This window comes from Etheostoma spectabile, chromosome 13 (genome assembly GCF_008692095.1).
Source record: "Etheostoma spectabile isolate EspeVRDwgs_2016 chromosome 13, UIUC_Espe_1.0, whole genome shotgun sequence".
NCBI lineage: Eukaryota > Metazoa > Chordata > Actinopteri > Perciformes > Percidae > Etheostoma > Etheostoma spectabile.
The window spans coordinates 27,672,946-27,685,344 of NC_045745.1; the positions used below are offsets into that span (position 1 = coordinate 27,672,946).

The 12,399-nt window shown below is 41.0% G+C and overlaps 2 protein-coding genes across 6 annotated transcripts in view; one reads left to right on the forward strand and one right to left on the reverse strand.

Annotated features, from left to right (window-relative positions):
- LOC116700325 (charged multivesicular body protein 1b) overlaps positions 1 to 1,446 on the reverse strand; it is a 3,593-nt gene extending 2,147 nt beyond the window's left edge. The window contains exons 1-3 of the mRNA XM_032533416.1: positions 1,188 to 1,446; positions 418 to 515; positions 167 to 313 (exon numbers count right to left, since the gene is read on the reverse strand). Coding sequence (XP_032389307.1) covers positions 167 to 313; positions 418 to 515; positions 1,188 to 1,203 — 261 coding nt within the window. The 5' untranslated portion in view covers positions 1,204 to 1,446. The remainder of the gene's footprint in view (positions 1 to 166; positions 314 to 417; positions 516 to 1,187) is intronic.
- A 13-nt stretch (positions 1,447 to 1,459) lies between these two features.
- LOC116700321 (uncharacterized) lies at positions 1,460 to 8,944 on the forward strand. 5 transcript variants are annotated; one of them, XM_032533411.1, is made up of 3 exons: positions 1,460 to 2,075; positions 4,398 to 4,449; positions 4,719 to 8,944. In XM_032533411.1, the coding sequence occupies exon 3, from the start codon at positions 4,740 to 4,742 to the stop codon at positions 7,011 to 7,013; it is 2,274 nt and encodes a 757-aa protein (XP_032389302.1). In that variant the 5' UTR covers positions 1,460 to 2,075; positions 4,398 to 4,449; positions 4,719 to 4,739; the 3' UTR covers positions 7,014 to 8,944. The 5 variants fall into 5 exon arrangements, with proteins under 5 accessions (XP_032389302.1, XP_032389304.1, XP_032389303.1 ...); XM_032533413.1 differs by lacking the exon at positions 4,398 to 4,449 and having other exon boundaries at positions 4,734 to 8,944; XM_032533412.1 differs by lacking the exon at positions 4,398 to 4,449 and having other exon boundaries at positions 1,460 to 1,977.
- The last annotated feature ends 3,455 nt before the right edge of the window (positions 8,945 to 12,399 follow it).

The window sequence follows — 12,399 nt, forward strand, 5'->3', positions numbered from 1 at the left end:
GTCCTCATAAATCCACCGGAGTTTAAAATTACAACATAAAGCCAGCGGAAGGAGACAGACATCTGGCTAAAAATAAGAGACATCAGGCGGTGGCACCTGAACAATACCAGGAGTGGGATGTAGCAGATGTATAGACTAATATGCAGTGATCCAGTATTCAATGTACCTGGTTCATTGTAACTGCTGTTTGGACCCTCGCTGCCACTGCATCTATCCGAGCACTCATCCTCAGAAAGTTCACAGACTGGTTCTTCTGTCTTATGGCGTTCTCTGCATGGATCCTCGCCACTTCCATATTCCCCTTCTGGATGGCCTAGAGATGACAAAAAATAATGTGGTTCAGTAAAATCTTCTGCAGCCAACACCAGCCAGCGGGCTATCCTGGTCTTAAAAACCAACTTCAGAAGGGCAACTTACTTTCTTAACTTTAGCCTTCTCTGCTTTTTCCTCTTTGTCACATTTCTTGGAATTTCTTTGGAGTTCTTTGGCAGCAAACTTTAAATTGAAGAGCTGTTCTGTAATACGAGGTTAAAGAAGAACACAAAAACAACAAGAAACCTTTGACAACTCTGTTTTGTGTCAGTGTTGCAAGAGGAATTAGCAGTGGGAGGCCTCTTCATATATAATGTCTCTAAATCCCTGTTCCCATTTGTTATGTGGTTAATTCAACTCAGATCCTGTTCATAATTGTTGGAAATGCATTTTATCAAGACTATATTATGTTTTGTCCCTTTCTGAAAAAAATGGATCGGCAGTTGCCTGTTTGCTCGGTTAGTAATCCAACCGTGGTTATATGTTCCTATTTTCTTCCCATAAGTGTAACATTTCTGGCATTTAATCTAGTATTAAAAATTAACACATTTATCACAGTTGTATTTTGACTTCGTAAACGTAACGTTATGTCCGTACGGAGCTAACGTTATTTACTCTAGTAACGTTACGTTTTGCATTAGCAATGAAGCTTCCAAGGCCTTCTGTCCCACTTTACAATGTCTGGAATAGACTTCGATATGTTCAGGTTATATTAAAAGACAGCACTCGTGCCTTAGTTTAATATCTGACCTTCTTAGCAATTGTTGAGCTGTCTGTCACACATATAACGTTAAATCTCGCCATGTTGTTATTTTCGGTCTTAACGTTACACCACAGTCTTACGTCCTTTTCTCGTCGCTGTTTTAAAAGGATACTTTCCATGTTCGGCATCTTGAGGCGACTCTCGGCGAATCCAACAATAACAATATCAAATCCTTACGGACAGGCCCCAAAAGAGTAGTCAAATAAAGCAAAACTTGTCAGTGAAACTTCAGCCTTTTCGGGTTTCGGTTGCCTTCTTCCGCACTTCCTGATGTCTTACCAAAATATGAATGACGTCAGCGTCACGTGGTGGTGGTATTCCATCCGACGTCACAAGGGAGGAGGTGTCCCCCCCTCCTCACGAAATACGAATGAAAAAGAGAAAAAATAGCCGTTCACATTAAAGCACTAGCTATACTTTTAATGTTATAATACGGGTTTCCGCTCCTGTATTGTTAAGTTTGGGACTACGGTCAGATAAAAGTGGATGTGGTGTTGTACCGATGGAGTAGTGGGCGGTGAAAGCGGTTGATTGATGATTAGATTCACGGCGTGGATCACGGCGGAGAGAGAGAGGATGACTCACTCCGTCTGATGTGATGTTCACCCCGCAACAGCTCGGCCAGTGCGGTGGCACGCCGGTAGTTAGCCAAACCTGACACAACGGTGTGCTCCTCCAATAAAAGTGAAACTTTATCGAACTGTCCAGATTCGTTTGGGTGGTCCTAAGATATACCGTGTGTTTCAAACTTGAGTGGTTGTCACTTGCTAGTTAGATAGAGAGACCGAGCGTCGTGATTTTCCGTAAATATCGTGACGCCTGATTGCCATGGAAACAGGGCTCCTGCGCTGAGAGGTAACTGTCCGTGTTAACTTCAGCATCAACCTCTCCAACGGGGTCGGGTAACTAAACCTGTTGGATATCTCAGTGTTTTTTTGTGTTGCTTTTCTTGTGTTGCTACTCTAGCTTTACTTTCCATTTTAAATTGACCACAAAACAGGTGAGTTTTTAAAATGCGGCTGCATGTTGTCTTTCTATTGTGTCTCATTGGTAAAACGCAGTTACGTTACTGGTTTTCCTCCAGTAGCCTAGCTACATTGTCCCTAAATATTTGCAATTGCATTTCAATAGCAGACTGGCTGTCAACTTGTGACCTCCATCTATGTCTTGTAACGAGTATTTAAATACCCCATAAAATACTATATAGGGTACTTATAAATATGCTGATATTATTTTTGAACTAGCTAGCTAAGTGGTGATTTAGTTGATACATGTGCAATATAATGAGTTTAAACATCAAAGAACAAAAGTGCCCATTGCAAATGGTTGGTCATAGGAGTATTTCAAAAATGTCCACCAATAGGGTATGTATGTATGCCTCCAGATCACGACAATCTATAAATTGAATAATATAGTCTCTTATGCTATAATCCATTTACTAGGCTTAGGCCTACAGATTTAAATATGTTTTTGAATTTCACAACCCTAAACGCCACCTTAAATGTTGCATTTTGTGTTGGTTTTTTCGCGTGCTGGAGAATAATCCATGGGGAGCCACTGAGTGGTGTTTCAGTCAGGGGCTGTATGACTCATATAGCCTAGTCTTATCTATAAAGAAGCCAAGTGGCAGAGGAGCAGTCCTGCTGCAGGACCTGGCTGATGTAACCCCTGAGATTCACTAGAGGCTGCTGTAGGCCATGCCTCCCTGTGCCCCGAGTTACTGCCCCTGACTGCATTTACACTGATGACCGCCAAATACTAGGGGACGGATTAGATGGATTAGAGGAGGCAGTGGGCTATCCGCACACTGTGCAGCAGTCAGATGATGAAGTGCTGTTTACAGCACATCAAATAACCAGGATAGCTTGAAAACTAAATCAAATCAACACGTTTTTTTCCTCTGATATAAAGCACATTTTGAAAGTATTTCCAGCTCTGGATATGAATTTAATTTATTAAGCGCAACAGTTATGCTATTCTCTACCTTTATCCATAATATATCTAAAAAATATATGCAAAAAAAAAAAAATCTGAATAATTACTTCAATAAACATAAGAACAACCTGATATCCATTTCTGATTAGGTAATTTAAACAGCATTTTGAAAGTGTAATATAACGATGTTAATAGAAACCATCTGAGATATCTTACACGGAGTGAGTATAATAATAATAACAATCTTAGGGGGAAATTTAAAGCAACATAATTTGATGACCTGGAATTTGGTGCATCTTGATATTTTCTGTTAGGCTTTAAGCAATTCCACTAATTCACCTAATTCTTTTACGCTTTATTTAGTCTAGTCTCACTTTGCCAGATTTTGACTTAATTGGGAGAGATAATGGATCTGCTAGAATTATTTTTGGTAAAGCAGTGGAAAGCTAAAAAAAAATGGAAAAACCAGTGGCAATTTAATAAACTAAATTTCCTAACAGAAAAAAATCTATAAAAAAAGGTTGAACTTTAACCCCCTTCTCCTTTTTAGAAATATAAAAAGAAATTATGAAAGTTGAAAGTTAAAAGTTCTTTATAACAAGTTCAGTATTTTTTATTGTATGCATTAAAATGAATGAAAAACACCCTGAGGATCCTTAACTGATCCCTTATCCCTAATGTTGTCATAAAGTTCTACATGTACGAAGGTCCTTTATTAGCAATAGGTTAAAAATTTGCCTCAGTAACGGAGTCAGTGTTCATTACTGATGACGTGATCTTTTCCCTCTCACAAATACAATGTTAATGTTGTGACATTGTTCAAATGGCAGACAGGGGAGTCACCTGTAACCAGGCACATGATCATGGAGGCATTTCAACATGTCAACCATGTTTATCTAGTGAGACCAACAAGTGCAATCGCGTGAGAAACAGCTGATGACGATAACTGTCAGAGAAAAAAAAAAATCACTTTCAAAACTCTCAACCAGTCACATCTTACAACTGTTTCTCTGGATTAGATTGTGATAAAATAAATAAGTAAATTGCGAGCACATATTTCCTTTGCATGTCACAGATAAACCTGTTGTTTGTTGAATTACCTTGTGCAAGTGCCCAGAGAAGTTCATCATGGGAAAGTTCATCTAGTTACAAGGAAGCATTCAGCTGACTTTGCCACGTTACGATGCGGTTGCCGCCGCCGTTTATGGTAAATGTAGAAAAATCATAGCAGTGACTGTATTTAAAATCTCGCCGATAAACAATGTCACACACCACAGCACATACTGCAATCAGAGATGAATGAGGGTGAAAACCTCTCTGATAAAAGCCTTCAGCACAGTTATTATATTTATTTGACTGACTGCATTTGTGCATTTAAAACTTTTAGGACCAGAGAAAAACAGAAGAGCATATGCCAGATCTGTGAAGGGCAAGACGTTGTGAGTGTAAAATATTCTGAAGGATAAGGATGTAGACAAGGTGCTGGGATGATACCTACAACATGAAAAGATAAATTAAGTTTTTTTTGTGCACAATAACATTTGTATATGGCATATAGCACAGAAGACAAAAGGGCAAGGCTATGGATTATGTTGTTCTAAGAAAAAAACTTATTTTAGATTAAAGAAAAAACAGTTTTTTGGCTCTGTTGTACTGCTTCAATCTTTCGTTGGCCATTATTTCTCACATGAGCCACAATTTTTGTCAGACCTCTATTTTACAGGTGAGGATGATGGAGCTTCAAACGGAGAAGAGGTTCCACAACTTGACCCTCGAGCAAATCCAGGCTCTGGACAAGGTCTTGACTGAGGTGATCCCCATCCACGGGCGAGGGAATTTCCCCACACTGCAGGTGAGAGCTAAAGACATCATACGTGTGGTGAAGGATCGACTGGTCGAAAGAGACATCCAGGTGAAAGATATACGGCTGAATGGCGCGACTGCCAGCCACGTGCTGGTGAGGGATAACTGCCTGGGCTATAGAGACTTAGACATCATTTTTGGAGTGGAGCTGCCCAGGCAGGAGGACCTCCAGGTGATAAAGGACGTGGTGCTGGGCAGCCTACGAGACCTCCTTCCTTGTGGAGTTAACAGACGGAAGATCACCTGCCTGACAATGAAGGAGGCCTACGTGCAAAAGATGGTGAAAGTTTTCAATGAGCACGACAGATGGAGCCTTATCTCGCTTTCTAACAACAGAGCTAAAACCGTGGGCCTCAGATTTGTCAGCTCCCTTCGAAGGCAGTTTGAGTTCAGTGTGGACTCCTTCCAGATAATATTAGACCGTATGCTGGAGTCTTATTGGGAGACTGAAAGGAAACAAGGAGGAAAGATGGCCTTGAATGCTGGGAGTTTGTCTAAAAGAGACAATGAGGAGGAAAACAAAGAGCAAAATAAATCAAGCATTCCTCGGGATGTTGAAGCGGACATTGAAAGGGACTCCCGCAGAGAAAGTCCATGCCAGGATGGAGCTGTTTCTGTGCTTGAGAAAGAGCTTCCACTTGCAAAGGTTGAGCATGCGGATGGAAAGCACGAAGCACAGGAGCTGTTAAAACCTGAGAGCATTAACTTACAACAGGTGGGAGTGGATGGCATAGAGGAGGTCCATTCAGAGGAGGACATTGTGTTTGAGATATGTGAAAAAAATGGAGAAGAAAAAGGACAGTTTCACAGTGATTATCCTCTAGTTTCATCCCCTAAAGCTTTATTAACAGATGTCAGGGATCCACTGCTGACACATGCATGTTTAAAGCCACAGAGTAATGAAGAGCTGTCTGAGTCACAAGCTTCCCAACCAGCAGACAAGTCAGCTCAACAGGAAAAAGTCCATTGTGCAGAAATGACTCAGTTCAAGGTTGACTCTGTAATCTGCGGTACTGACAATACCTCAAGTCCAAAAGATTCACATCTTGAATGTTCCTTTCCTCCTCCGGCTAAGAAAACGTGCAGCACATCCCAGGAAATTGTACCAAAATATTGCCCATCACCAAAATTACAAAGGAAAATGTCAAGGAAGATGATCAGTATGCCGGAGAAATGGTCTTTACTGACTGATTTGTCAGATCTCACAACACAGCTGTTCCCACCCATAGAAATGCCCAAACCACATCAGCCAAAGCCTCCTTTACTGGACAGCGATCAAGTTCATGGCTCAAATGTTCCAGCCTTTAAGCCAGAGACCTTAGACACCCTCACAGCTCCCACGTCCAGTCCAACCAGTCCACTTCAGGATGGGACTGGCTCGAATGAAACTGTGGATCAAACTGTTAAGCCAAAACACTCGAAGAAGCCTCCTGATTCAGAGACTCAAAGCCACACACGTGCAGCACATGTGCAGCCTCAGATTAACGTGCAAACACCCCAGCTGGCCGACACTGTCCCAAACAGGTGCGGGGCAAGCTCATGGGCCGGGGCAGCAGGGGAGCCCACAATCACTGTTGAAGCAGAGTGCATGTACGGCGACTTTGAACAGGCGATGGACCACCTCCGCCACCGCCTCATCGCCACCCACAACCCAGAGGAGATCCGAGGAGGGGGCCTGCTAAAGTACAGCGACCTGCTGGTGAGGAACTTCCGACCAGCCAGCGAGACGGAGATCAAGTCCTTGGAGCGCTACATGTGCTCCCGCTTCTTCATTGACTTTCCTGACGTGAACGAGCAGCAGCGGAAGATCAAGGCCTACTTGCAGTGCCATTTCATCGGCAACGAGGAGACGAGCAAGTACGACTATCTGATGACCCTGCGGCGTGTCATAGATGAGAGCACGGTGTGTTTGATGGGACACGAGAGGAGACAGACGCTCAACATGATCACAGTCCTGGCTCTGAGGGTGCTGGGCGAGCAAAACGCCATCCCCAACACGGCCAACGTCACCTGTTTCTATCAGCCGGCTCCATACATGACAGAGCCGATTTACAGCAGCTACTTCATCACCCAGGCCCAGCCCCCACTTGTCTACCACCCCTACCCGCTGCATGTCCACATGCAGACTGGCCTGGTGTAGCTACAGTGACATGCACACAGGGAGGCATGTAGGCTGCTTTCAGCATGCTGCTCTGCAAGCAGAGGCACAAATGGAAGTTTTGACAACAGCAGGCAACCATGGGCGCAGTGTTGTTTGATGCTTTGAAACCCCTCCTGCTTATGACACGAAAGATCACGAAAGGCCAGAACTGAAAGGGGTCTGGAGGCAAAGCATGTCACCCTTTCAAGATGAACACTTTTGAAAAGGAAAGAAACGCTAAGAGCTTACTTTTCAGAGAGCTCGTAGAGAGGATTTAATAGACGTAGAGGGACTGTGTTTACGGCTGTTTCAGCTCAGCTTAGGCAGGGCTCATCCCGTGTCGAGCAGAATTTAGTAAAGTGACAATTCTCCAACACTTGAAGATACAATTCTCCAACATATAAAAACCTACTGCCTGTTGGCAGCATGAATCTTGATTTGGTTAAAGTTTGAATAAGGGTAATTCCTTATTGTTTCTGAGGGGTTAAACCCCCATATATCTGTCATGTGAATAATCAGTCTCTGTGGAGTATCTTTCCATATGTGACTAATAGGCTACCTGTATTCACTGTGTAGAAGTGGGAAACCATTTAGTGAGGGCATACATTAGACTAAATTTGCTGTGGTATTTCCATAATATCGTAAGTTTTATATTTGTGAATGTAACCCCCTCACCCTAATGTCAAAGGTGGAAACGAGATCATAGTTTGGTTTCATTAGGGTCTGTACAAAAATTATTGGGGTAGTGAGGGGGGGGGGGGGCTGATCCTCACATTGGGATCTAGGGTTGTTAAGAAAATGTGATTCTATGAATTCTGATCAGAAATACAGAAATCACTGAAAAACTCTTTGAACTTGGGCAGTAAAATATGCTTTCTTGTTGGATACCTCTCTTTCATAATTAAGTAAAATCCTTTGTTAGTCTTACATTTTTTCTTTGAATATTAAAAGCTTATTTATGCAACTATACTGCAAAGAAAAGCTAAAAGATGTACATTTTGAATGAGGAAAAAAGACCCTCCCCTACTCTTCCTAAAACGTCAGAAAAATGAAAAGATCTTCTCCCCCTTTAATTATTTCCCCACAGCCCCTTGGAATATTAAACCAAACTGGTGTTAGTAAGTGTGTAGTTGTGGGTTTGCATTGTAATATTTTAACGATTAGTGCTAGAAGTGTTAAACCAGTAGTTGTGGCTATATCTCTGAATAGGTAATCACCCTGCATTTTATCAAACCAATTCTCCTATTCCACGTCGGAGAAACATGACAAGGCTTTACCTCATGGTGATATTATGAAGAAAGCCTTGGCTGTCCTGTTTGTTTTTTCTGCTGAAAATAGGAAGAGCGAGTTTAATTCTGTTTCCCCCACATTTCCCACAGGTTGAATAGACTTCCAGTGTGTAATACATGGCGACACTTGTTTGTTGTAATGGACGTAGTGAATGTTCTGTCAGGGTTTTGCCTGCCATTGTGAGCAAAAATGTTCCTGCACATTTCAATTATTCAAGCAGTCTGCGACGCAGCCGGCAGTTATTGCACTCTGTCTCTGTGTGTTTGTTCATTGTGTATGCAGCTACCGTACATGTTCTAAGTATTTAAAAAAACAAAACAACTTAAGCACAGGTGAGGCTACGTGGGCCAATCACACTAAGTTTGAGACTGATGCACAATGTAAATGCACATAGCTGTTGTTGAGTTCTGAAAGTGTTTCTGACATGCTCGTGAATCTCCAACTAAATATGGAAGACGTCTGAAATACTGTGTGCTGTAGTGCCCTATGTAGCTTCGAAGTGATGTATCTATCTTGAGACTTTGGGTAGTATGTTGTGTATTGTTATGGAACTGTTTCACCAGTAGTGAAATTAAATTATTCCTGTTATATCTAGTTGCTCAGCTTGTTGTGTTATTGTGCTAATAAATATAACACAACCACTCTTAGTTTGGAGTCTCCCATTGGTGGTCTGAGTTATTGCCACAGTTTTATTTTCAATATGCACCTTTGCAATAGTCAAAGATAAATACTTTGGAATCTGGAAAATCATGTGCATCTCGTTATACATATGCATGATAGGATGATACAGAAAGCACTGTTTAGATCATTTATTTCTTCATTATAGTTATATTTTAAGTCACTTTAAAAATGGTTGTTCTGTTCAATTTTCGGTGAATGCATCACAAGTTAACTTTCAGTCAGGCCTGTTTGGTTTTGAAGAGCTGCTGTTTTCTTTTTTTTATTTCTTTTTTTATTTACTTTTTCACACATAGACATTACACTTCAAACAGATGCACATTAAATATTACATCAAGTATCCTCATATCACAAACATACACTGCATATTAATGTAAGAGCTGCTGTTTTCAACCTATCGTACAGTTAAAACATTAATTATACTTTAAAGCAAATTCCATTCATTTACAAAACAAAGCAAGTTAGTAAGAATGACAACCTGTTTAAAGAACTAGAGTTTAAGTTGGGAGTAAAAAATAATGTTTGTAGTCAAACAACAGTTTATTCATTGCAAAGCCCGCATGCTTTTTCCTCCTTTGTACAGCCCCCTCTCCTGCTGGTCCTTGTCAACACTGACCTACTATACTATACTATACTATACTATGTACTACATACTGCATACTATAAGACAACTCGGTTCATAGATATGCCAGCGGGAAACAAAAAAAAAAGTCCTGATGGCTCGCAGTGTGTTAGCCTACATCATACGCCTGAACTTCACTTCTTTACTTGGGACTTTTGCACAAAAATCCTAAATTATTTTGAGAGCTTTCTATTTGGTGTCTCGTGAAGGTTGATGGGTATAGTTTATAGTTCTAAAATGCTTTATATAAACTATACACACCATTATCTTGCGACAAAGACCAGCAGCACTTTACTACTTTAATATTTACTGGCTATATATATATATATACAAACTGAGCATTTGCACACTGCTATTCCCACCTTTGTGAACACTTTTTAATGCCAGATTTTACTCACTTAATAGTATATGCATTGGACAATTTCAATAAAGTAGGTTTGATTTATAGTAATCATTTAATTTGTGATAGCACAACTCGTTTACACACATTATCTTTTTCTTCTACATTTGTTCTCAATACCAGTATGTACACACACTTAACCCACTTTAGTGTGTGACCTTTACCTCTATATGCATTGATCCATTTTAATTCCCATGATCCTCCAGCGTCTCCGCAGTTTCTAGGTGTGGCAGAGCACAGTGCGTCACAGCTCAACCTTGGTTGTTCTTCGTGTGACTCACCCCAGCTTTCAGTGCATTAATGCAGTTGCAAATGGTCCAGTCAGGTTCACGACAGTATCACAGTCACAGTATTCTGTACCTTTAGAATCTTCGCCTTCAGTGCAACGTTTATGACCCAACGACCTTAAAAACTACAGATGACTCAGTAAAAGTGCTGGTGAACAGCTCTTAAAAAGGTACTGACAGTAATTATGAAATCATCAAAGAACTAGACCACAAACATGTACACGACAGACCAAAAACACTTCATTTTAAATCCATTTTTTATTAAAAAAAGAAAAAAAAACACATACAATCAAACATTGTGTATAAAAAAAGTCACATAATCTTAATCCACCTACAGTAAAACGTATTTGTTATTAACTAATCTGGTGCGTCGAAGCATGACTAAATGCCATCTACTATATGAAAATAAGATTCCAAAATATGAATCAGTCTTCTCACACTCAAGCAGAATAGTTTCAAGACGCCAGTTAATGCTGCCGCTAGGAGCACCCAAGATGCTGATGCCACCCTCCCCAAAAAAAGAGAACCGAAACAAGCTCTGAGGCATGTCTCTTATGTCAGCGACCACACAGAGGCCGTAACGAGGAAGTGTGTTCGGATTAGAGCACCCAACTTGTGAGTTAGCTTTCCTGGTTTCTCCTGACTGGATGCTGTCTCAAATGATCTACCAACCAAAGACCACACAAGCTTTAAAGTAAACATTATTGGTGCAATAACAAGGGATGCATCCATTTTACGCAATTCCACTAGAAACACGAACCAATCGACAAGGAATCACTCATAAAACTAGGCAGAAAAACTACACACAGTGATTCTGACACCACCATAACACCTGATTGTAGTAAATCCTGGACAAAAGCAGTAATATGTGCAGACCATCTACCCGAATCTAGAACACTCAAGTCCATAGATGGTTAGAAACAAGGGGGGGAATAAAGGGCATGACGTACTAACAAAGTATGTAAGTATCCATGGTTGCTACCTTTGCTTTGGGCCAAAAAGAATGCATGATTAAGATCGCCAATCAGATGAGAGCTTCAACTTCATCATACACAGGTTGAAAAAGGTTTAGTTATCTCATGTTTTACTTGTCAACCTAAACTACAAATACAAATAAAAAAACACTTATTGTCTGCTGGCACAGTTTAAACATTCTTCCACAAAAATCACACCTCTCTCTCTAATATCTTTATTACTCAGCTGCCACGTGGAGTAGATAAATGTGCAAATATTTCCTCTTCCTCATTACTATTAACGTACGAAATAGTTAAAGTAACCTTGGTATAATACAATGGAAAAATAAATATCTCTGTGGAAGCGAGTATGCCAGGGACCCCTTGCCTTTGCACATACTGGATAGAGAAGGTGTGATGGAGACAACCATGAATGGATCCACCAGGGAGTACAACAGTACAAATACAAACAGGATGCAGTGGCTTTTTTACCCCAGAAAATTACTTCTACCCTTGAAAGAAAGAAAGAAGAAAAAAAAAGAAAAAAAAAAAAAAGCACCCAATCCTAACAAAATAATAGAATCAAAGAGCCAAAAAACAGTCACCACCACTAAAAAGGAAGCAGGGAAAACATGTCACATTCACAGGCCAAGGACAGCGAGCTGTCAGACGAGGGTTGTGGGAGCTGGGATATTACTATGGTACTGTATTCTGACCCAAGTCGCTCTGTTCCCCAAGTATTGCTAATGCCCAAACTATACTTGTCTTGACTCGAGTCACAGAACTAAATCTGAATGATGTGAGTTCCCAAAACTAAGGCTTGTGGTTGTGAGGAGAGATCCAGTACCAAAAGAGCTGACATCAGTGGCCTCCAGTGATACTGCACATGGTTCACGGTGACCACGAGCATGACGAGTTTTGTTAAATTACTTTGCTGAGAAACTAAACAAAAATAAAAACATGAGCACCATTTTTTTGGCATCTCCACATCCTTCTTTGGTGAGCACAAGTGAGAAAAGTCATGGGAGGGACGAGAGGAGGCCGAGGGGTATAGTGTTTAGTACTCGACGTGAAACGCACAGGAGGACGAGGGGAGCACTGCGGCGTCTCGAACGCTCCTCCAGCGAGCAGTAAGGCTGAGGTGAGTCAACAGTGG

What these genes read in the sequence shown, in the direction of transcription:
- LOC116700321 (XM_032533411.1), top strand. Translation starts at nt 4,740, where the DNA reads ATGATGGAGCTTCAAACGGAGAAGAGGTTCCACAACTTGACCCTCGAG.